Source organism: Ornithorhynchus anatinus, chromosome 9 (genome assembly GCF_004115215.2).
Source record: "Ornithorhynchus anatinus isolate Pmale09 chromosome 9, mOrnAna1.pri.v4, whole genome shotgun sequence".
NCBI lineage: Eukaryota > Metazoa > Chordata > Mammalia > Monotremata > Ornithorhynchidae > Ornithorhynchus > Ornithorhynchus anatinus.
In genome coordinates, this window is record NC_041736.1 from 15,727,801 (window position 1) to 15,754,262 (window position 26,462).

Consider the following 26,462-nt stretch of genomic DNA (forward strand, 5'->3'; position numbering starts at 1 on the left):
AGGCATAGAGAATCTGACCCTTAACAATCAGTGGTATTTATTGAGCACTTACTCTGTGCAGAGCACGGTACTAAATGCTTGGGAGACTACAACACAGTCGGGAGGCAGGTTCCCTGCCCACAGGGAGCTTGCAGACCAGGCGCCTCATGAAACAACTTTACACCAAAAGAAAGGAGTGTTACCACCTGCCTTGATGTAGTCCTACCCTCCCTTTGACTTGACTCCAGATGTTTCCTTCTTCCACTTACCGAACAGTGATGTTCAGATCAAAGCATGGGCACTGTACGAAGAGATGGGGCAGATATAAGATAATCAAGTTTGACATAGTTCCTGTTCCACATGGGGCTCAAAATCTTAATCCCCATTTTGCAGATGAGGGAACTGAAGCACAGAGAGTTAAGTGACTTGCCCAAGGTCATACAGCAGACAAGTGGCAGAGCCAGAATTAGAACCCAGGTCCTCAGACTCCCAGGCCCGTCCGCTTTCCACTAGGCCACTGAATAAATGCTCTTCATTTCAATACAACAGTTGTGTGTCATAGGAAAAAGGTACAGAAGAGCCAGCACCGACTACCCAGCCCCAACTTTGTGACGCTGGGACATCCCATATCCTGGAACAGGCTTAATTCCAGTCTAACTTTGAGTAAACAGATATAAACCTTTCCACTTTTCCTACCCCTTGCTTCTGAGAATAGGTTTGGGGATCCCAAAGGAAAATAACTATCAGAAACCTCCTGTCCTTGCTTAACAACTGCCCTGATCGTTCCCTTCCCTCCTGTCACAGCTGCTAGAGGTTCTAGCTACGAAGTCGAGCCAAAATGTTTTCCTCTTTTGACCTTGGGTTTCTCGATCCCTTGGCAGAGTGAGCAGGCAGTTGTGCGAGTGACTTTGGAGTTGGCTGCAGGGTGTTCACATGGAAAAATTCCAAATGGGCCCTCTCAGCTGCCTTTTCTTTCAGGCCACTATTTCCCTTTCAGTCCCTCTGCTTTACAGATAAAGTGCTCATTTTTATCCACTTATAAGTATGGAATAAAGGGACAGGCTGTTGGCCAGCTGAACAGCGCGCTGTTTCCCTCTTAAACATGCACATGATAGGTTTTTTTATTCCTTCTGTAAATAAATCCCCTAAAGATATTTCATTTCCTGCCAATGGAAGGCCCAGTATTTTGTGCTCTGCTTTGTCCAGACCTACTAAGTGTGTAGTCTGCAGCTCTCTTTGGCCCTCTGGCTACGGAGCATTCAATTCACTGTCTAAAGCTGCAACTTTGGGCAGCTGTTCTCAGGGTATATCATATTTGAAAATCACAACCTCTTTCCCAGGATATAACCTGGAAGCAAGCAAATCTCCTTTCCAAAGAGGCAAATGCAAACAAAACTAAGCTCCTTGAGGGCAAGGTTCATGACTACTAATACTCTCAAATCTCCCAAGAGCTTAGTATAGTGCTCAGCATATAGTGGGCACTCGATTAACACTTGCATTGACTGACATAATGGATGAAGGAAACCATGTAAAAGTAAAACGTCTGCTCAGAAGTCAGCTCTTCCTCTGACATTTCCAAGCAGTACACCATGGGCTATGTTTGAGGAATTCTACAAGGGCCCAGACCTATCCCCTTAAAATAAAGATCTCCATAGCCAGTGCTCCTCCTCTCATCATGTGGGAAGGGGGAGGTTGGATGGTCTAGTGGAAGGAATGCAGCTTTGAAAAATCAGGAGACCTGGGTTCTAGTTCCAACTCTGTATAGATGAGGAAACTGAGGCACAAATCAACACCACCCATCTCTCCCCACTTGACAGTGAGATATTCAATCACTGGTATTTATTGAATGCTTACTGTGCACAATAAATTGCATTTATTGATCTTTTATTGTGTGCAGAGCACTATACAAGGTGCTCGGAAAAGTACAAGACAACAGGGTAGGCAGACACAGTCCCAGCCCACAACAAGTGTACAGTTTAAGTGGAGAGACAGATTAGTATAAATAAGTTACAGATAGATACATAAGTGCTGTGGGGTGAATTTCAAGTGATCAAAGGGTACAAGTCCAAGTTCACAGACAACAAAGAAAGGAGAGGGAGTCAAGGAAAATACGGCTTAAATGGGGAAGGCCGCTTGGAGAAGATGTGACCTTAATAAGCAGAGCCCTGTCCTAAGTGCTTGGGAAAGTGCCATACAACAGAGTTGGTAGACACAATCTCTGTCCATAAAAAGTTTACAATCTACACTTGTGGGATGTTGTGGGATTGAGACTAAGATAATGTGAAAAAGAACTGGAAAACAAAGGTACTCCCTGAAAAAGCAAAGTATTAATTATTACTATAGATTTATCATTATCAACACTGATCTACTGAACAGCTACTGTGTTCACAACCCTGACCAAGGTTTTAGGGCACAGAAGTTACAGAATACGCTTCAAAAATGATCTCTGCCCTCAACAGTTTTACCATACATATATGTACAGAAAGGTGAGATTCAACCCAAATAAAGCATTAGAGTTCTGTTTATGTCAATTGCAATCACTCAATAATATTTGCTGAGCACTGTACTAAGTGTTTGGGAGAATGAGACTTAACAGATATAACAGAATTGATAGACCCATTCCCTTCCCACAACAAGCTCTCAGTCAACTGAAAATACAACAAAACTTAAGAGGCACAGTAGCCCCCTTATACTTTCACTTCTCTTGTAAGAATACTATCTTTCATTAAAAGCTCTCACCACCTACTTGTGTTTAGAGAAGGCAACATGGTCCCATTTAAGAACAAAAGAAAAACTAGAACTCTAGAGAACTGGGTTCTAGTCCAGGCTCTGCCACTGGGGCCTGCTTTAAAATACTAGGTAAGGCGCTTAACCCCTTGGACCTCAATTTTCTCATCTGTAAAATGGGGACAAGATAGGTATCTTTTTCTCCCCTCGCTTAGACTGTGAGCCCTACATGGAATAGAGACCACATCTGATCTGACCTCCTTATATCTACTGCAGCTCTTACCACAGTATTTAGCACATAGGAAGTGCTTAGCCCCATAATTAGTGTGGGTGTTGATATTCACATGGGTACGTGTGTCTGTGGGCATTTATGTGTGGTTTCCCAAAGCCAGAAATAGAACTGCCCAGTTTAATGCCTAGGGCACCGAAAAATGGTTTGTTTGTTTTTTTTTTTTACAGCCCTATGACAACCTCACCCTACATCATCCTTTCCCCTTCCTAGGCTGCATCTGGACCAACTGCCCTAGCCACTCCTCCCTCTCCAACTCCCAACCATGCATTCTACCATCAAAGGCTAAATAGACCATTCATTGGTAAGAGGTATTGCCACTTAAACCTAAATCAACTCTTTTTAAAATGACATTTAGGCACAGAGATTGAGAATCAATATGCAGATAATAACTTCATACCACGAGACTTAAGAAGAGTTCACTCCCTCTTGCATTAAATACCAGAATAGAAGTCTTTTCACCTATCAGTGGGTGTTCTGTGTCCAGTAATAAGCAATCTATGATCTCACTCAGCAACCTTCAAGATATTAAGGACACATGTTCCAAAGTTGCTCTGTAGACTGTGAGGGCATAAATAAGAAAATTTGACCCAGCACGCTGATACTGCAGCTAATAGTCAAGTAGCCTCAATTTTAACAATTCTATGTATTCAGAGATTCTTTTGCTCCAGATATTGTTACCTGGAAACTTTCATGTTAAAGCTTCTGCGCTTCAAAAGCAATGAAAATCAGGACATGTAGCCAGACAGACTTAGTACAACCCACAATAATGGAATTGTATCAGAACAGCAGCTCTAATCCACAAAGGAATCTGCAATGAGACTCTGATAACAAGAAGGATAGTGTGGCCTTTTCTGTCCATCAGCAAACCCCTTAATCTTACAAATTGATTGAAATGCCAAAGGGATGAGGTGAAACCAAATATGGTGCTAAGACTGAAAAGACTTACTGCAGCCCCTCTCATCAGCTCCATCAGGGCAGTCCTGGACTCGATCACACCTGTAATCGCTTGGGATGCACTGCCCATTAGGGCATGTCATCTGCTGGCTTGAGCACGTCCTCCCAGCTGAGGAAGAAAAAGAATAAATCTATTACAGTCCCTCCAATCGCTGACCGACGTTTTCCAATTCTTCCCCCGGCCTATTACAATAATAAAATTTCAATTCTGCTTCTCATGGATTTTGAGAGTCAGTAAACATTTATTAAGCAGTGGGGAAGCTAATTACCATGACTAGACAGGACCCTGCCCTCAAAGATTTTTTTTGCCTAATAGGGGAGATGAGACCTAAGTATATGATCAACGCTAAGCATGCAGAGATTTATTTTTTATGGTATTTGTTAAATGCTTACTATGTGTCAGGCATATTATGTGCTGGGGTGTGTACAAGCTAATTAAGTTGGACACAACACAGTCCATATCCCACATGGGGCTCACAGTCTTAATCTCCATTTTACAGATGAGGTAACTGAGACACAGAGAAGTTAAGTGACTTGTCCAAGGTCACAGAGGAGATAAGTGGCAAGGCCAGGATTAGAACCTAGGTCCTTTTGACTCCCAGGCTCATGCTCTAACTACTAGGCAATCTGCTTCCAAAAAAAATAAAGAACTACAAGGACACATTGAAGAGGAAAGGGGGTGGGGGGCAATGTCAAGGATTTTGGTGGTAGGCTGGAGAGTTAAGAAGGGAAAACATCATAGGTGAGTTTTGAGTCAACAACCATTCTATGGCTTTGGCCATTAAATTCCTATTGAACTTTTATATAATCTGATCTCAACTCAGTGCTAGCAAGGCATCATCAAGCCCTGATTTTAGCTAAGATTTCAGTTTCTAAACTGTAAATGCATTGGGTACATTTTCTCTGAAGCTGGAGGTGGCAAACCAGTCATAGCATTTTCCGCATATTTAAATGCCAAATGAAAGGGGAGGAACAATAGTTAGGGAAAAGGTCTTCTGGCAACCCTCTAGACTGTGTAAGCTTTTGGGCAGGGGGATGTGTCCAATTCTGTGGTACTGTACTTTCCCAAATTCACAGTACAAGTCTCTGCTCACAGTAAGTGCTCAAAACCACTGATTGATTGATATGAGCAGCACTTCCAGGCATTTTCCAGATATACATTTTTCCTCACACAGCCCAGAGGAAGTGATAAGGCCTTAGTGCACAGAAGGAATACAGAATTGGGAGTCAGGCAGACCTGGGTTCTAGTTCTGGCTCTGCCAGTTGCTTGGTGGGTGACTTGGACCAAGTCACTTCGTTTTTCTGTCCCTCAGTATTCTAATCTGTAAAGTCATCTATAAAGTAGGGATCTTGGACTGGGAGGCCCCCTGTGAAACAAGCACTGTGTCCAATCTGGTTCTCTTGTATTTATTCCAGAATTTAAAATGTGTTTAGTAAGCACCACTATTATTATTACTACTACCATTATTTGAACATCTTCCAAAATAATCTACATTATAACTTTCAGGTACAGTTCAGTTATTTTATTCTGAATAGAAAATATTGTAAAAGTAGTTTTAAGTCATCTTTTAAAGAGCCACTTACTCCAACATTTGAATAGAAAAACATCTTCAAAAGTAAATGGAAAGTTATCAACTTATAATTGAGACCAAAAAATGTGAGTATGTTAGATGGGGTTCTTCACAAAAAGGACCTGGTTAATGTAGTTACCATTTGAAAAAATGAATCTTGCATACACAAGCAAAACTCAAGTTTTCAAATTTAAATGATTCTCTTTCTTCACCTTACCTGCTAAAAGTCTTCCACCTTTCTGATATCCCTTTCAACTTCATTTTTCCAGTAACTCATGAATGGAAAAACTGGCCAAATCTGTTTATCCCTGGCAACCTATGAATTGTGCATCAGATTGTATACTGTATTTATAACCAGAGATTTGATTTTCTGTCCCAAAAAAGGACCTATCTTGCTCCTGAGCCCATAGATAGAATGAGGACTGGCATGGAATGAGTTTTTACTTTTAACACAACTGCCTTTATCTGAGGAAGGTTAAGAAGGCTAATCCACCACCATTAACTTACATGTAACTTAATTTAAGTCTGGGTTTCCAATTACCCTGGGACACTGAAGAGAACTATTTTTATCCCTGGAATAACCAGGACCAGGAGCACCCAAAACATAAGAGGAAACTAATCCAGAGTGCCAGTCGGCATCTCTTTAATTACACTGACACTACCCCCAAAGTCTCAGAGCCGATCACTTCTATCATTCAAATTCTTCTATTCTTTTATCTGAAACCTTGATTTTCTATGAATACGAATATGAATCCTAAGAGTTGACTTAAATTACATGAATGCTTGAGAGACAAGGGTAAATCTCCCACCAATCTGGAAAATAAATCTGATCACCAGATTGAAGAACATTAATTTTCGGAATTCAAAAATCCAATTAAACAGATCCCACTTTCAGTTCTCTCTGAGCTCAGTGTGAGTAAGGGACTAAGCAAATTTTATTTGCTTCATTATGTGGGTTTGTCTGAGATGACAGGTAGATTTGTAAATACTTGGTTTTGCATTTTAAAGCATCCAGTAAAGTTTTGGAACAAAACAAGCACTCAAAAAATCCTACTGAATTAATTAATTTCAGAGCTGATGAAGACCGTACCTTTTCCCTAACCATAAACACCATACCTACCATTTTTGTGCTTCTAATAAGAATGCCACTTTTGGGTGTGCATGGATTTCATTTTGATGTAACCTACTCGCAGTTCCAGCCTATGGCATTGTCTATGCCCAGAGGCGCATCCAGTAGCATTTTCTAAGTTCTAGAATATCAAAATCTACTTCCATATCGGCAAACTCATCTACCATTCTTCTTTAAGCAGTTAGTTATTGCCAGCAGGGGCAATAACGTGCATTCTGTATACCACAACATGCAGCTCAGTCTTTTTCTCCTATCCAGTAGGAAAAAAAGAGAACCCTAAGACCACAGGTCTAGCCAAAACTGTTGGCATAGAAGAGTTTGAATTAGTGGTCGGCATGCTTAGATTGAAGTGTAAATCAAACCTGTCAAAAGTGAAAAGAGAAAAAGAAACACTATTCTGCTCCACCAAAAGCCTCTTTGGCATCTAATAATATGGCTGAAAGGGGTTCTAATTCAATTCTGGATTCCCACATATTGGGCCAAATTCCAACCTTTCATGCATATGCCCAGTGTCTACTTAAGTCAGTGAACATTATATTAGCAGGCATCCAAGGACAGATTTTGGCTCCTCATGAAGTAGCCATCACAAACCACCTACTTTTTTTCTTTGATCTGGGACACCAAGTTGGTAATTAGTGCATTAAAATTACTAGCCACATACTTGGCTGACATTTTAAGCTAGGGAAAGAAGCTTGCCCTACAATTATTATGAATTCCTGGTCTTTACAGAGTGAATATGAAGGCCTGAAGGTTTCTCTCCATTGTAGGGTGTGGGATTCCTTTGACAAGAATCCTTCTGAAAAAAATCACTAGTAAGGGTTATCGTCACATTAATATTTTTGAGTATCCACGGCATGTGCTGTTTTAAGGTTTTATAGGCGTGAAACCTCCATCACCTTTTTCAAGCCTTGGTGGATTGAAAGATTTTTAGTCTCCATTCAAGACTGCTTTAGGTAAAGGTTAAAATCATAGCTTGAACCTTTCCCCAGCCCATTCGACCCTCTAAGACCTTACTGGAAAAGACATCCCTAGGGCAGAACTTCATCTACTGCATCTAACCTTGGAGATGCCATTGCAAATCAGCAAGGAACCAGTTTTAAAGTTTGAGACATGCACCCTTGCAAAATGGCCTTAATTTTTTTCTATATATAAAAAACTTTCCCTATAGTTCTTTTGCTTATTCCCATATTAGATACCATCCTGGTAATCAGTGACTAGATCCTTTTTATGTCCTGAATATCTTTTTTATAAGCAAGAAAGAAGAGCTGTTCCTGTTGTCTGGTGATGGGTTTAGAATGTTATTGGGTGTTCACGCTGTCAGAACAATGCATAATTGTAACTACTCACGACATTGTTGATGCTCATCTGACCCATCATCACAGTCTTCCTCATCATCACACACCCAGGATCGAGGGATACATTCTCCATCACTTCGACATTGAAACTGACTGCCCTCACAAGAAGGATGAGCTAGGATAAAGCAGCAAATCACCTGTTATTCGAAACCCAAGTTCAAAATGACTTTAAAGATAAATCTATTTGAAATTGATATTAATGTATTCATTTGCTTTCCATCTGGCCCTTGCATGCAAGCCATCGCCCAACAATCTGATGGACCTTGTGCTATGGCAGAACAGTTTTTACTTTCAAGGACTCCCAACCGGGACATCTAAGGAGTCGCAACAAAAGCCATGTATATCAAGTAAGAAAAAAACAAAACTGTAGAATGGAAAGGTCGGCCCCAAACCAGAGTCCTCAAACCAATACCCACAGATTATCCCAGAAAAAGCACCATATGTGTGGGGAAAAAGAAAGAGTTTCTTGCATTGTACCGAACCCAATCTAGTCTCCTCCCCACTCTTCCCAACTTACGGCAGCCGGCTTCATCGGTGTCATCTGAACAGTCTCTAGCCCCATCACACCTCCAGCTTGCAGGGATGCAACGTCCATTGCCACAGCGAAATTGTCCACTCTCGCAGGCTGAAACCCAACGTGCAGAATTGACGGTCAAAATTTGTGCCACAGCCCAGGAACAAAGAGTTTTCCCTCTTTCTCCACCTCCCAGCCTTACTCCCAGCCAACCGCTGTCAAAATAAAGTCTCTGCTGAAGTCTTCTTTAGTCAGTCCTAACCTCCCCTGGAGGGAGAAGGAGAGGGTGAGAGCTTAAAGCATCTGGAAGCCAAATTTGATGTAGAGGAAGAGGGGCCAGTGAAGAATTGTTCACTTACAGACAACACCCGTGTACTTCATGAGTCTAGAGTGACCCTGAGTTTTGGGCAGAGCCGATCTACAACACCCAGGACTGGGGATGTGGTCCACGGTCACAGGAAATGTCATTGAGCCAGTCAACACAAGGGAAACTTTTGGGGTTTTCTCTTGTTCTGTACTGAGGTCCTGGCTACTTCCACTTCCCACCATTAGCCCTCCAGGCCAGGCTATACCTGAGGCAACTCATCTCCTCTTCACAGCCAGGGATCACATTAAAAAACATTCTCGTGGGATCAAAGAAGAGAAGGGAGTTGAATTCAGTCCCTTTTTACAGATTTTTTCCTCCCCTCCCTATATCAGGGGTATTTACTGAGCACTTACTATGGCACAGCACTGTACTAAGTGCTTGGGAGTGAACCATACAATAGAATTGGTTGACACGTTCCCTTTCATCTCCACAGCACTGAAAGGAACCAGGAAGGGCTAACCTCATTTGCTTAGAAATTACAAGTCCTTCATGTAGCTTATTGCCAAGGAGCAGAAAATGAGGGCCTAAGACAGTAAATGTTGAGATAGGATTCTCCCTTTCTATAAGGTACTCTCTGGTTGTTAACATCTTTGGGAAGTTTCTTTAACTGCCTGAAGCCACTGGGGAACATTCATTGCACTAAAATAGTACTTTACTAAATGTCTCCCAGGCTCTGAGTTCAGGAATGGAAGACCACAGAAAGCCATTTTGCAAATGTCTTCTTCTGTGCACTAAATGGTCCTGTAGTGGCTCTAAAAGTCAAGGCAACGTCCCAAAGTATTAGGCAAGGAGTGACTTGCCTAGTGGGAACACCTGCCCTCAACAAATGCCCATATACAGAGGCTCCACAAGTAAAAGTTCATCCTCTGTGGTCATCTGCTTGAAAACATAACTTTCTCCATTATTGTCCCAAACTATTACTAATCAATCTAAGTTCTTCCATTCTTGAATGCACACCATCAGCCCTAAATTGACGACTCAGCCTTTTCTTCAAGGAACGGACATTTCTAGCCCTCCTTCTAGCCTGCCTAAGAACAAATTTGCTGCCCAGATGATGAAAGCCCCATATTGTATGCAAAAGATTTCTCCAATCTGCCTGCAGCATTGTTAGAAGAATATACCTTGGGTGGCAAGGGGATGGGGGAAAATTGTCGTCCTCCCAGATAGGTGTATCTCCCAAATCAAGGGGCACTGCAGGAAATCTCCACCTTAGGCTTCCAGGTCAAGAACGCTTCTAGGGATTCCCCTAAGCAATGCATCCCAGGTGAAGAATGTTAAAAGAGCAGCTAAAACAGGGGGACTGTTTGGAGTGGACTCAGAAATATTCTCTTCACATAATCCCAGGAGTGGGAGGGAAGCTCTGCGTTAGGGTGTAGGTGTTTCTCTCCCCCTCCCCACCCACCCCAATTAATTAGCAATCATGACTAATTGCCTAATTCAATTACGCAGACTCATCCAAAAAAGGAGGTAAATATAAAGTCCTGCCACCTAGCCCTGGGATAAATAAACAGTGTGCTATCCCGGCTTCAAGTAAACCCAGGCATATCAATCGTGTCACGTAAACACAGTTAAGTGATCTATTCCTTGGGGATATAGGCTACTTTGTGCATGGAATGCTCAAATCTGATTGTCTGGTAGTGACATCCTGATTTATAATGTATGCTGCAAATGGTCAAAAATTTAACTTGACTAAATGGTGGTACAGAGTGGTACAGGAGTATGTACACCCAAATACCTTCTATAGACTAATGCATGATGGTGGTTGGTGGTGCAGGTCTGGGGTTGGTGGTGCAGGTCTCTTATCAACTACCTTTAAAACACAACAACCTCCCTTGCAAAAATGCCCTAAAGGAATGTACAAATTCACTCTGGAATCCCAGAACCTCTCATTGGATTTTGCTCCTCAAAGCGATATTTCCATAGGAGATTAGGGGCTTTTTGGGGTTTAACTGTTACCTCAACATATATTAAATCACTTTTATCAATTAGGTCCATTGTTGGTAATCTAACTTAATCCATTTGTAAATTCAATGTATCTGTCTCAGAAGGCTCCTAATACTTTTTGATTGAAAAACTGTAACAATATAAAGTTCAGTCGACTTCCACAGGGGTTCATATTTCTAAATGAAAAACTCACAAGCTTAAGAAGAATACATTTAAAAGAAAATCCTCAAACAGCATGCTGCCTACGTTTTAGAAAAAGATAGCCGATAAGAGTACTTGAGCAATACTTATCAGGCTATTGCTCCTTCTCCAAAATAGCAAAGCTTAAACCCATCCCTAGGAAAGTAAAGGATGAAAGACACTGAAAACTTACGGAAAGTTCATATTTAAAATGTGATGATTTTTAAATGTCTGCCCAAGAAATCACATCTGGTTGTTAATGGAAGAGTTGCAAGCATTCTATAACATCTTTTATTCGAGTTTCATCCACTTCTACATTCAGTAAGGCCAGTTTATACACTTTGTCAACGGATCTGCCTTAATTCCTATAATTGTCAAACTGAACTTTTCAACAGTAACTTGCAGGGCATGCTTTATGTCTCCTGAGAGGCTGAATTTGGCAACATCTTGGCTGAAAACAAATAAACTGATCACTTCTCCATGTCCTCTTTGTAGACAAGTATATTTAGTTTCAAAACTCATCACAGGTAAAAAGTGCCCGATTTCTACCAAAACACACATCATGGGTAAAAAGGTAACAAGATTCAAAGTCACTCTTTGTTCTCATTTCAAAGGTAAGTTTCATATCTAAAACAAAAGTATATTCATGGGCTCCATAGGATTTCAAGTAAAGAATGCTACTAATTTTCAGATTCCCCAAAAGCAATTACATTTTGAAATTAAAGTCACTTTAAAGTGTCGGCTGTGACACCACCTCTCTGACTAGAAGAGAAACTCACTTGATTCAACTGACTTTATTCTCAAAACAGCTAGAGCCATTGGTTCAGATATGCCCTTGATCCATGCTAGGACATGGTAAAGTGCCTAATTAAGGAATATATAGGGTATATGTTGTACATGCTACCCAGTGAAAAAGCCCTCTTCAGTTCCTCCCACTTCCAAAGCAGAAATGCAGAAAATAAAATGTTATGAAGTTAGACCAATCAACCGGAAAGCTCAGGGCAAAGCAAATCAAGTCCTAGTGAAAGAAACAAACAAGATGCAAAGGGTGAACTTAGGCGGTCTTGGACAGTGAGAAGCAGCTTGGCCTAGTGGAATGAACACAGACCTAGGAGTCAGATGACCTGGGTTCTTATCCCAGCTCCACCACGTGCCTGCCGTGTGATATTGACTAAGTCCCTTACGTTCTCTGGGCCTCTGTTTTCCCACCTGTAAACAGGGATTAAACACCTGTTCTTCCTCCTACTTAGACTGCGAGCCCCATGAGGGACAGGTACTGTGTCCAGCCTGATTTTCTTGAATCTGACAGAGCTTGGCACAGAAAGGACTAAACAAATACCACAATTATTATTATTATCAATTTTTAAATCTGAGGACTGAAAGTGTTTAAAGAGCCATCTAGTTCAGCCCTTCCTCTTAGGCAAGACTGTTCTTAACTAGCCACTTTAAAAGGCGATTCATTCATTCAATAGTATTTATTGAGCGCTTACTATGTGCAAAGCACTGTACTAAGAGCTTGGAATGTATAATTCGGCAACAGATAGAGACAATCCCAGCCCAATGACGGGCTCACAGTCTAATCGGGGATCCCAAGTTCTATTCAAATCACTCTCCGGGGTCAGAGATGCCCCCAATCTTCCACGGTAGCTAATCACAGAATTTGACCATCCCCATGGGGCTAATATTCTAGTAAGACATCAAAAGTTCAAAAACAAATAATAATAATAATGTTGGTATTTGTTAAGCGCTTACTATGTTCAGAGCACTGTTCTAAGCACTGGGGTAGATACAGGGTAATCAAGTTGCCACGTGAGACTCACAGTTAATCCCCATTTTACAGATGAGGTAACTGAGGCTCCGAGAAGTTTAGTGACTTGTTCACAGTCACACAGCTGACAAGTGGCAGACCTGGGGTTCAAACCCATGACCTCTGATTCCCAAGCCCGGGCTCTTTCCACTTAGCCACGCTGCTTCTCTATCATATCATATGCAGAAGCATGTGTAAGTCCTCTGGTGTTCAAGTCCAGGTAGAGAGATCTAATGCTTGTCATTTTCATCATGTGTAGTTTGTTTCTTGTCGAACTATATCAGTTGACACGTCAACCAAATTGAAACCACGTATGAAGAGTGGCATCTCCTGGCAGGAACTATCGAGGAGTCTCAGGGCTGAGACTTCAGGCCCGAGAACCAGCGTAACGACATTGACTGTAGTGCTAGGGGCTTGCACAGCACTACTTGCAACTTTCTCATCTCTGTCAGTCATAGAGGGAAATGCATGGGTAGCATTCACCGATGTAACCCAGGCACAAGCAGAACTAGGATTAGAATCCAGTTCTCCTGATTCCCGGAATACACTGGGGAACGGTGAAATTGTGAAATCTCGCCAGAGAAAGGAGAGAGAACAAAAAGAGAAGTGGGGGGGAGGGGGAGGAGTGACAGAAAGAGATAGAGTTAATCACAAACACTAAGGGAGTAGGGGGGGAGTGTTTCTGTCATCCTCCTTCCCTGATTTCCTAGAAGAGATCAGAATTCTTCCTTGAATTGGGGCTAGGCAATTTTCATAATGCTAAACTCGGGGTAAAAGCCTTAAATGCGGGTGGGTAGAACAGTCAATCATATTTATTGAGCGCTTACTGTGCGTAGAGCACTGTACTAAGCACTTGGGAGAGTCACAAAACAATATGACAGACACTTTGCCACCCACAACAACAGCAGGCTCCATTACAGCCTGGAGCTCTTAACCACTCGGTCAAATAGCTCTCCCCACTCTTTTCATTCTTCTCACCACACTGTTTCTTACTATTCCTTATATCCCAAACTCCTTCCCAAGTCCACTTGCTGTGTTCTCCTTCTATCCCATTCCCATAATGGCAAAACAAGATACTAATAATTTACTTTAATTAAAAAATACAAGCTCACCAAAACACATAGCCTCCCTCATCTGCTGCCCAAATTGTACATCCTCTTGGTTATTTGTGAAGCTAGCATAGATTGTGGGCCCCTCAAAGTGGCCATCAGTACCCAAGTAAAATGACCTAACACTCTTCTTTAACCTACTACAGACCTGTGCCCATTTTTAATTTTGTAAGATGAAAGATTCAAAAGAAACTCTGCAGAGATTTTGAGAAATATTCAAGCAACCTAAATGGCAAGGATATTTCCAATTCTATTATAAACGTCACATTTTGTCTCAGTCATAGTGATCACTACTGAACTAATCTAATTCAGCAAGTACAATAGTCTTCCCCAGGAGTCTGGCAGGGAGCTGGAACTCAGTAAGTAACAACGTAAACTCCCACAATTAAGCTTGACCTTTCCAAGTTGTTTCATGGCCTGAAAGGGACTAGACTGACCTAGTAGATATGAATAGCATTTAGCTGAGGGGAAAAACACACAACAACAAATACCTAGAGAGCCTGAAAAGCTATGAGCAAAAGCTAATGCCAAGTCCAGTAATTTGAGTTTGGATCAAGATCTTCCACTTCAAACTCATTTTTGCGGTAGTAGCTGCATCTAGGCAGACGGGTTTAGCTTATAGTAATCAGGAAAGGGTTGGGTTGTTAAGAAAAAGGAAAAATCAGCATATTGAGAGCAAGAGGCCCTACAGATACCAAACACAATAACAGAGCAAAGGATAACACACCTCATCAACTACAATATTCAACATAACAGATGGCTACACAGGCCTGAGAGCAATTACAGGCGTTCTCTATCCTATATTTCCTCTTATCTCATTTTATTTTCTAGGTGTTTTAACAGAAATTGGTCATTCCTCACCAAACTCCTGAATGTGGGTTAATGTTATCTGCTCTTTCTTGATAGGCAAGATGAAGCGCAGACAATGTGGGGGATTTTCCTTCAGTTCACAAGGATCTATAGAAACGCTGCACCTAAGATCTAAAGTCAAGTCCTGTGATTGAGGTTTTATATCATTCTGTCCCTCTAGTGAACTAAGGAACTTTCTAGACTTTTAAAAGCAAAAAAGGAAAAAAAAGCTGTAAAAATGTATCCTGAAGCTTTGGACTTCTACTGATATAATTCTGCTGTCAGATGTTTCCAATCCAATTTAAGCAGCCCTTTTATAAAATTTCTGTAAGTTACACACTTCATCCTGCACTTAAAAGTAAAAGCTCTTGTTGAAAGTAGGCACTCCAGCATTAAAGGACATTACCTTAAGGTAGGGTGCCTACAACAGAACTCTAAGACTCCAAAAGAGATCACAATACTCTCTTTCTCACTATACCCAGAAACACCACATCAGGAAATAAACCTTTCCACTTAAGTGTTTCTCTTCCTTCAACCCTAATTCAACATTGCAACCCTCACAGTGAACTCTCAAAATCACTGCGAGAACCACAGGTGGAACCCAGCTGAGGATTATTAGCAGGAACCACAGATCAGTAGACAGAGTCAGCCCTAGGAATTAGAAATACTGATGGCTTCGGTAGTGAATTCTGATGATTTAAGTGACTTGAGGGAAAAAGAACAGTTTCCCTGCCACAGCCTGGCACACCAATGTGGATAAACCTTTATCCACCAACATCCAAGTGTTTTGTCAAGGACTTGAACAAATACCATGATCAAGTAAAATTCTGGATAACTGAAAAAAAAAAAAAAGATCTCTCCCTCTCCCACATCAAATTCAAGTGCTGTTTGAGTGGATCTAAAAGCACTGGGGCCCATAGCTGAGTTTGCTAAACAAATTAACCACTAGAACTGATATAGATTGGGATCAAGTAGAACTTCCAACCCAGTTTACTTTTAGATGCTTAATCATTGAGACAGCATGAGCAAAAAGAAAGGGAAAAAGTGGAAGGGAACTTAGTTCCTTTTTACAGTTAAAGACCTGATAATTACAGGTTCATTATGAAGGAGAGTTTCTTTTCCTTTCTGAATTCCCTTCTCACTCAAGAGGCAGTCACCTCCTGAATCAGGGAGAGGTTGCCAAAAATTAATACTAAGAAGCTTATTTCTGTGGAGATACTGATTTCCCAGCCAGATGCTGATAAAGGCTGACACTCCTTTCATGCAAAGGGAACCCTACTACCAGGATATCTGCTAATCTGTGCTTTAAAAAATAAACAATTAAAGCTCATTTGAAGGTCTCTAAAGGACTTTGGAATGTTCAAGAAAAAGAGTCCTTTGGTTATTTTTTAAGTCCACTTAAATATATTAGATTTTCACTTTTTTGGCTGTTGTACCTCACTGCTCATTTTAAGGAAGCAGGTGATAGTTTGTGTTTGCTGCAACACCCCACTCCTAAAATAGGAAAAAAAAGCCTATCAAAATTTCTAAAGGATTTGTGTCACTTCTGATTTCTGCTATTTGAATCTATGAATTCCCAATCAGTGACTTTGGCAGCTTCCAGTGCACCTCAAAATTCTGCACTGCCACCAACTTCAACTCCATCATAAATACACAGTTAACTCAAGATGGCAGCTTCCAGAACTGAGGACCATCACCCTGGGATCAAACATTTTGACACTCAGAAATTCTTCCTGCACATGTTCAAATCCATCAAAGAAAGTGGTTTCCAGCAAAAGGTGGAAAACATAACTTTAAACAATGATCATTATAAGTTACAGCAATTTTAACTTTTTTCATGGTATTTGTTAAGCATTTACCATGTGCCAGGAACTGTCCTAAAACATGACGGTAGATACAAGCTAATCAGGTTGAACAAAGTCCACGTCGTTCAGCAGGCTCACAGCCTTAATCCCCACTTTACAGATGAAGTAACTTAGTCACTGAGAAGTTAAGTGACTAGCCCAAGGTCGCTCTGATGCCCAGGCCCAAGCTCTTTCTAGAAGGCTATTACTTTGCAAGCACAATTACTTGTAAGTGAATGATGCTTTTAAGAAGTTACTTTCTACATCTCAAAATAGATTACTGCCCATCAGGTTGTCTTGATACTAGATTTTCTGTCTCTGACTCTTGTGGTGCTTTCTAAACAGTCTGGGTCTTGGCGTGTCTATTAGCAGAATGCTAAGTGAATGGCAGAGTTTGCAATCCATGTAAGTAGAGAAATACACTTCCAAGTTGTTGATGTGGTTCCAGTTAGGAAAGATTAGCAGTTCTATGGCTTTGTCAGTCTACCACCACTATCCAAACAGTGTCAGAAATGCAATTTTTACAAGTGTAATACTGTTATAGTCCTTTAACTCTATGCAAATATACTGTTGAAAGAGTCCAACTTTATACTTGTGGTAAAATACAAAACTGCTTTGCCCAAAAGCTGCTACACAATTCCGCCATTGGTAAAGAGCTTATCTTAAAGACCAAATCAGCTCTGTCCCAAACTCTTCAGGGTGATAGATAAACCAGTCACAGCATAACCATCTGACAAGAAACCAGGGAAGAGTAGGTCCATCAGAGAGATACTTCTAGGGCCAGACTACTGTAGAGGTCACATGACCATTTATCTAGTGGATTCATGATAGACTGACCTTTTTCAGGGAAGGGGAAAGATAACCCTGTTTACCAGCTGCTGAGCTCTACCTCTACTATTGCCTGTCCTTATTTCCCAGTCCTGCCATCTCACCAATTCCCACAGACCTCCCTTCCTGATGTTCCCTGTCCCCAGGAACCTGTTGGGAAGAAGTAATCCCACTCTGGTCAACCCAAACACCATTCCAACATGCTCAGGTGATGCCCAGCCTCGCCCTTCTCCCAAGATCCCAAGGGCAGTGAAGTTTGGACACTGTCAAGAGCAGGGAAGGGAAGAGCTAAGGTTACAAGGAAGCTCTGGACAGTAGGAGAGGGTGGTCAAAAGTGGTTCAGGAAGGCAAGGGACAACAACCAGAATCTAGAACAGAACAAGAATGGGTATTTCATCCCCATTTAAAAGTGAGGAAACTAGGGTACATAGAAGTTAGTAACTCCCACTAGATTGTAAATCCATTACAGTCAGAGAATGTGTATACCAACTCTGTTATAGTGTACTCTTCCAAGTGCTCTGCACACAGCGTTCAATAAATATGATTGATATAGTAAAATTATACTTACCTTCAAGTTAGCCAATTAGCCAACCAGGCGATATTAAAACAATGGACACAGAATGCTCTACTTGCTGAGGAACTACATAACCTAATCGCAACTTGGGTCCTGTGAATCCTTACTATGTTGGAACATAAAACAATTATAGTATTTGTTAAGCACTATGTGCCAAGCACTGTTCTAAGCACTAAATAATAACTATATTTGTAATAGCACTCACTATGTGCAAGGCACTGTACTAAGCACTGGGGTAGGTACAAGCAAATTGGGTTAGACACAGTGCCCTGTCCCATGTGGGGCTCACAGTCTCAATCCCCATTTTACAGATGAGGGAACTGATGCATAGAGAAGTAAAGTGACTTGCCCAAGGACACACAGCAGATAAGTGGCAGAGCCGGGATTAGAACCCATGACCTTTGGACTCCCAGGCCCGAGCTCCATCCGCTATGTCAAGGACCTTGTCTCACTCCAGGCACTAATTACCTACTGCATTTAAAGGAAGGGGGCTAAAATGCTTATTTGGGAATTGCAACCAACTCCCTCTAAGATGATCAAAAGCCAAAGGAATAAGGTGGATGTCAGTCTTCTACCAATGACAGATAAAAATCACTGGATTGTCATGCCAAGTCTGAGTGGGGTAAAGCCTCTTACCCTTCCATTTCTAAATCAGCCCCACTTCTCTTTTCAGCTTTTACACAGTTGAATAATCTATATCTATGCTCTTAATTCTCAACCGTTCTCTTTAGAATGAACACCCAGACCCCACAATCTGGCTCGTGCTCCCGCTACCCTTCTGCACGGCATTATAAACAAAGCTCACGTTCCCCTGGGGCTGGTCATTCAAGGTCCAAAATCTCTTCTCCCACATGAAAGACAAAATCTGAGAAACTGCCTCAGTGATAAACTATGCATCTGCTGGAGTTAATCAATTTCCTTAAAAGGCCTCTGGCCTTCTCTTTCCCATCAATAATAAACACCCACAGAGTGCCTGGGATTGGATAATGTTGTGTCGCAACTCCCGATACCAGTAACCTGAAGTGCATCAACTGAGAGGCAGATAAAGAATCTAAGTCTGTGGGGAAGCTTGTTTGACCCTGACATCACCAGTTTGGTCACTGACTAAATCTGCTTACCTACTCTACAACAATCCCAAATAAATAAATAAATAAATAAATAAATCACACCCTGGATATTCCCCACTTACATGCAGGGTCTTCTTGGTGGAAAACAGAGCTTTACAGCTCTTTACAGCAATCACGATCCTGCTAGCTAACCATCTGTGGGCAGGGATAATTGTACTTTCCAAGGCTTAGTACAGTTCTCTGCACACAGTAAACGCTCAAATATGAATGAATGAATAAATCTGAGTCAGGGAATTATCAGACTAAAGGCCCTAAACTCTAGGACCTCTCTGGGCTAATTAATACAAAGACTTAGAGTATCAGTTTGACTCCTTGCATCTTCAAATAAACCACATCCTGGTGGTATCAAACTCTGAAGAGTTCCGGGAAAATGGGCTTGACAGGTGGGTGGGAAAGACTGAGATTGCAATGGTTAAAGTGATGGGTCTTGGCTGGGTTTCTCCCTGCTTTCTGCTACACAGGATTCTCAGGAGATGAGTTTAATCTTTGTAGAGCCCTAGTTCTCAGGGCCATGCAGTTGTAAATACACACAGACCACACCCCTACCTCTATACACACAAGCATACACACTCTCTCCTCTCGTATTACCTCTCCTTCAGAGACAAACTGGATACACATTCTTGCGAGTAGGCAACAACTCAGGACCTAATCATCTGTGGGAAATAAAACTAACCAAATCCCAGAGAACTCAAGATAGCATGACTCGCGAATAATTGAAAAAACACGATTAACTGCCTAAGGTGGGGTTTCGGCAACCTTTTCTTGTAGGACGGACAAGCAAAACGAAATGTAGTGCAGCTGTGGTGCAAAGAGCCATGCGATTTATGCCCCCCCTCCACATATCATAATTAGGGAAAGACAGAGATGGAAGAGGGGAGAAGAGGAAGGGGCAGGAAAGATGTGGGAGAAAAGAGTGAAAGTCACACATTCCAAGCACTTAGTACAGTGTTCTGCACATAGTAAGCGCTCAATAAATACTATTGAATGAGAAGGGTAGAGGGAAAGAGAAGTCAGCAATAGATTGTCCTCCAGAAGCATTTGTCAGCAACAGGCAAGGCACCAGGGTCTCTGTCAAGATGGGCAAGTGGGCAACCTCCAGAAGGTCACAGTCCAAGTCCACCATCTTGGGGCCAGAGGGAATGCTGACACCCAGCCTGACACCCTTCTGACCAGGGAGAGTGTTTCTGCCTGCCAGGCAGGGAAGGAAGATGGCTATGCTCCCATAGCTTTTGGGGTGATCCCAAAAGCAGCTTGAGCTCACCCTGTGGTCAGTCCAGTGAAGTCTGAGCTGCCATCCTGGCTCCCTCTCCTTCTTTCTGGATGAAAGGAGCTGGGAAGCCCAGCTACTTCATGCCCTGTTTACTGGTTACTTCATGCCCCGTTTACTGCATAGCTTTCTGCTGTGGAAACCATGCTAATGGTCTTGGCCTCTGTCCCAAATCCCCAGGAGAGCACCTATGTTCAAAAGCTACATTTGATTCAAAAAGGGCCAAATGTAGCTCCTGAGTCATAGGTTTCTGACCCCTGGTCTAAGAGAAGAATAAGGTACTAGTTAACTTGTTGTTCTTCTGGTCCTGTTCATTCAACATTTGCTTAAGTGAGGTTCAGGCTGATTTTTCCCAGATTTTTCCCACCATTATAAAACCTTTTTTTTGTTGTTTTTCATTTTTAATGATATTTGTCAGGTGCTTACAATGTGCCAGGCATGATACTAAGCGTTGCGGTAGATACAAGCTAATAAGATTGGACACAGTCCATGTTCCACGTGGGGTTCACAGTATTAATCCCCATTTTACAGATGAGATAACTGAGACACAGAGAAGTTAAGTGACTAGCCCAAGATCAGACAGCAAACAGATAGCAAAACCAAGAGTAGAATCCAGGTGCTTCTGGATTCCAGGCCCGTGTTCTATCCACTAAGTCACACTGCTTCTCAATGAAACTTCAGTCCTCACACCAAGCTCAGGGATTGCTTCTTATGTCTTTAGCAAAATGATTCAATAAGCCTCCTCTCAACTTCCGACGAAGTATTTGTATGACTGAGTGAATTAAGCAGGCCCCTTAACACCTGGCCCCAAGTTTTCTGGAATTTCAATATAAGAATGACAATCCTTCTTTTGCTCTGGGATGGTACCAAGAACTGTAGTGATAGGAGTTAAAGAGAAAGGAGAAGAGAGGCAAGAAGTACAAAGAGGTGTTGAGGATGCATGAGATTGGAATTGAGTGCACAAAGAATGTTCGCATTAACCTTGGAATAATCAAACATTATTTACCTGAATAATCCCTTACTCCCTATTAGTACATTCAAGACATTCACCCTTATTCTCAGATTTAACATAATTCTAAACCGAGGCAATCTATGACTACCAAATAGGGTTTATGAGTCACCAATTGCACACTGGGAACTGACAATGGAGAAGCTATTTAAAATCATCAATCTGAATGTCCTTTCCCTGAGTCTGTGATATTTTAACATCCCAGAAGACCAGTGATCCCCTGGACCTTGCCCTGTATTATTCTTGCCTCACTCTGCATTCTTTGAGGTGAATAAATTTCTGCTCATCATGGTTTACCATGAGCACAAGTCAGTCCAGAATTTCAGAACCTCAGGGGGCCGGCAGTTTCTTGCCACACGCAGCTTAAATACAATAAGCAAAAGTTATCGCTGGGTGAAGCACATTTCTTTTTTTTTCCCAAGGAATAATAAAAATACAAAACTAGAACCACAAATAAGTATGTAGGTCCCCATGACATCGTGTCATGTCCAGACCGCCGTTTACAGCTACAATGAGAAATGGGGGTCATATTCACTGTGGTTTGACCACGAGATAAAACTGCACAGTGAACACAGGAGAAAAACATCTTTCCGACTGTTCTCTGCAATCCAGAATGGTTCCCATAGGTCCAGCCTAGCCCCGAATCTTCTCCGGTTTGGCTCATGGATTGTTAATAAATATTCCTGTAGATTCTGCTTATGTGTACAACTACTCCCCACTTAGTCATTGTTTCATTATTAAATTATGGATCTGCACTTAAAACCACCCAATATTCCCTTTTAAAGTTGACTAGCCACCTATGACATATCAAGTGGTGCTCCTATTTTCAGTAAGGCAGCTGTTGCCATCATGTTAGTACATTGTAAGTATTCCCTAAACACTACTAGCTCATGATTGTTTTGCCCAGATCAGGAGCCCCAAACTCTCTGCTAGTGATAACAGAATGTTTAGTTGAAGTAGTAAGAAAATCAGCAAAACCATAGTTTGGCATTAAAGGTACTTTGTCACCTCTGACTCCACCATCTTGACCAAACTACATAATTATCACTAGTGCATTAAACTCTTTTAAAGCACTGATGATGTGATGTGAACATGTGTTTTATCTGACAAAATAATTTTACCTGTAATTAATTCCCCTAATTTCATTAATTCTCATAGTGAATTTAGATTCACTTAACATTTCACCTACTCGTATTTTCCAGAATTTAAATTACAACATTACCATTCCCTTTTAGAGTAAAATGCCATTTCTGAAAAGGTTGATGAGTCTCATGCCGCACACATGAGAACCTCTAATTTAGACAGCAAATAGGGAATTGTTCAAACTTTTCATTTTTCTGTAAGCAACCTCAAATTGCTGAGATTAAATGTTGCCCATCATTCCTTCCAACCAAATGACTGAATGCAATAACTTGCCCCAAGTCCCCTGGACTGTGAGCCCTATGTGGGGCAGGGACCATGTCTGATCTGGTCTGTGTGCAACCTAGTTATCTTGAATCTACCCCAACTCTTAGTGCAGTGCTTGGCGCACTTAAAGTGCTGAGCAAATACCACAATTTTTATTAATGTTCACGCTAGCTTTTCAGACCTGAGCGGGAGGCAGATGGATGCTGTTCTGAGGAAGCATCAAGAGATGAAACATTCACACAACATATACACAGAAATAGGAAAGCAAAGGTAGAGGAATTGAGAGGGCAGGACAATTCAGTAATGTAAGCAGACTGAAGAAAAGCAAAAAGAGTGTGCCACTGCTTGAATGGAACTGCTTAAATCATTAAGACAAACCTTTGGTTTTAAGGGTTAAAATACCTGGCAAAAACTCTTGTGTTGCTTTTAGAGCAATATGATATTCTGCTTGTTTCCTTTTTATTATTTTTACTGAAATCTACAAGGTACAGGGAGGGGACAATTCCGACTTCATGTATTGTAGATAGTTGCCTAGTGAATTACATGATGACGCTGAGGAAAAGATGAGGTACTGGAAAACGAAAGAGGGAATCCAGGCAAATTTTACTGGCTGAATAGAATTTTGGGGGAAACTAATAATTTTATGGAAAGTACGTGCAAAGCCGGTGAGCGTAGAAATATTCAGAATAGCCTGGATCTTACTGTGTAATTGGTTTGCTACTCTCAGGAGATAAGGTATAAGAAACACAGATCACGAAGCAAATGCCTATCAGTCTACCACCCTATACCAGAGGCTTTTTCAGACCTGATTTGCTACATCCAATCTTCGAAGACATTAATAGGTTCCCTAATCAATTCCAGGCCCTATAAATGTCATCACGTGGTATCACTGTTTTACAATGTAATACTGAAACAACGTGGTCATATTTTGACAGAGCATCATCATCTTAGTGTCACTTCCTAGCAATCATTTCAAGTGGCACAATGTGAAAGTTCCAATCAGGGTTTTGACAGACACAATGTAACTCCATAAATGACATGATGTTCATCCTAAGGGACTAGTTTTTAAAAGAGTTCCTCCACAGGATAGTTTTCCCAATGCTTTGTCTATTTGAATTGTTTGCTTTCAACAGGGCCTTCCCCTTAAACAGTAGTACTTACTGTATGCAGAACACTGTGTAATAAAGGTAAAAGATAAGACTTCCATCCTCAGATATTGTATAACTTAATAGGGAAAGTAGGTAAACACAAAATAAAGTTAAGAGGAAAGAGAGAGATTACTTACACAAGAGATTGGAAAGTTGGTTAGATACATGCAGAGTGCATCAATCCAAATGTATGCTTCGAGTCCTGAGAGCATGTGCTAAAGTGGCAATTGGGATCATATGACCTGTGCAGTGAATCTCGCAATGCCTCCTCTTGGAGAAGCTAGGATTTCAGAAGGGTCAGAAGGTGGACAGAGTTGGGGAAGGAGTTCCAGGTGGCAGGGAGGGTGAGAGCAATGGGCTGGAGCCAGGGAATTCAAAAGCAAGGGCCAATGAGGAGAAGCAACTGAAGAGGACTGGTAATTTAGGAGAGTTGGTAAAGAGCTTTGAAGCAATGGTTAGGAATTTTCTCATATAAATATAAATTAGGTGATTTTGTAAATATTCAAAATAGCACAGCTATTTTACATGTGGAAAAACGGAGATTTAAGATCAAATGAATTGCCTCAGATCAGTGCTTGGCACGTAGTAAGCATTTAACAAATACCATTATTATTATTAAGTCCCAAAATTTAACTGTTCTGCTATATCACTTCCAATTTTTAGCATTTATAATAACATCTGTAATTTTTAAAGTTATTTTCTAGATTCAATCTATGTTCCCCTTTTAAAAAATACCCATTCCAATGTCAATCAAATAGTTTGTGCATAAAAATAGTTCACCTGTAACTAAGTAACATTAATTGCTTAACGGCTGATATCTTAATTCGCATGAATCACCTATGATTGCATTAGATTAATAAGTGAATCCCACAGTGCCGAACCACTGAGCTCTGATAGTAGTCTTCTAAATCCCAGGAGTCTCTTCTCTTCCCCATCAAGTCCTTTACATAGGTGGAAAGCTTTCCTAACTAAACAAATGACATTTGAAAGAAGACCAAAGAATCATGGAGAAAGCAGAGACACTGCTGATTCTCACAAAGGGAAGCAACTGGAACATTTTCATAAGAATGCAGTTGGCTAATGGCTCTGTCACATCTGTGGAACAACAATTGGGCCGGGAGGTACCCATGAAGACACTCCAATAAGCAAAAATTCTAACTAGACAAGCTGATGGACCAGCTCTAGTACAATCCACATGGATAATCAGCAAAATTAAAAAATCATCCCCCACAAATGCACTTTCACCCGCAATTCTCTAATTTAACAAATTAAATAAATAAATGACAAAATCAATGGTGTATACTGTAAGCAAAATGTCCTGCCTTGTTTTGTAATGGATGCAAATAAAGTGTGCTGTCAAATGAAGTGTTTTTGCAATCCATCAAGTGCCTTCAATTTTCAGGAAACAGTCAAACATGTACAGTCATAAATTCTTTAAAATAGATGGATTATTTTTAAAATCTACTCAAGAAGGTGTTAATCATTATCTGTCCATGTTCTGGCAATGGGAATGGACAGTTTTCAAAATGAGTTTTAAAAAATCTGAACTTTGCCATCTCTTCCTCCCTCTGTTCCCCCATTTCCCTCTGATTATTGGTTGATTGATTCAATTTTTAAAGTGTGCCCATCAGAGTAGCCATTGAGCTAATGAACAACAGAAATTAAACAAAACAGAGTCAGACTTGTCATTCCTCTCTGCAGAGAAGGGCTCATCCTACCAACCAGGAAAGGTGCTAAACTACAGAGATGTGTCTCACTCAATGCCCTGAAGGTCAATAAACTATAATAATAATAATAATAATAATAATGTTGGTATTTGTTAAGCGCTTACTATGTGCCGAGCACTGTTCTAAGCGCTGGGGTAGACATAGGGGAATCAGGTTGTCCCACGTGGGGCTCACAGTCTTAATCCCCATTTTACAGATGAGGGAACTGAGGCACAGAGAAGTTAAGTGACTTGCCCACAGTCACACAGCCGACAAGTGGCAGAGCTGGGATTCGAACTCATGAGCCCTGACTCCAAAGCCCGTGCTCTTTCCACTGCGCCTCGCTGCTTCTCTAATCTTTTGCATAATGTTATGCAAAAGTCAGGGGGAGGACAGGGTTTGGGTGGGAAGATAAAAAGTTCTGTTGTAGACATGTTAAGTTTGAGGTGACAGCAGGCCATCCAAGTAGAGATGCCTTATAGGCTGGAGGAAATGCAAGACTGCAGAAAGGGAGAGAGATGAGGGCTGAAGACATTAAGTTTGAGGTGACAGCAGGACATCCAAATAGAGATGCCTTGTAAGCAGGAGGAAATGCAAGACTGCAGATGAGGACTGGAGATGTAGATTTGGGTATCATCCACACAGAGAGTTGAAGCCATGTGAGTGAATGAGTTCTCCAAGGGAGTGGGTACAGATGCAGTCAGGAACCACAGGGTCCATAAGACAGATCCAGAGCCAGATTGTGTGGGAACACCAAGAGCTGCAGCCCCGCAAA

The 26,462-nt window shown here is 41.3% G+C and overlaps 1 protein-coding gene across 5 annotated transcripts in view; it reads right to left on the minus strand.

Annotated features, from left to right (window-relative positions):
- The window catches only part of LRP2 (LDL receptor related protein 2), a 164,123-nt gene that overhangs the window by 127,937 nt on the left and 9,724 nt on the right, over positions 1-26,462 (minus strand). For all 5 annotated transcript variants that reach the window (XM_029071513.2, XM_029071510.1, XM_029071508.1 and 2 more), the window contains exons 2-4: positions 8,525-8,632; positions 8,000-8,122; positions 3,945-4,061 (exon numbers count right to left, since the gene is read on the minus strand). In XM_029071513.2, the coding sequence (XP_028927346.1) occupies positions 3,945-4,061; positions 8,000-8,122; positions 8,525-8,632 (348 nt within the window). The remainder of the gene's footprint in view (positions 1-3,944; positions 4,062-7,999; positions 8,123-8,524; positions 8,633-26,462) is intronic.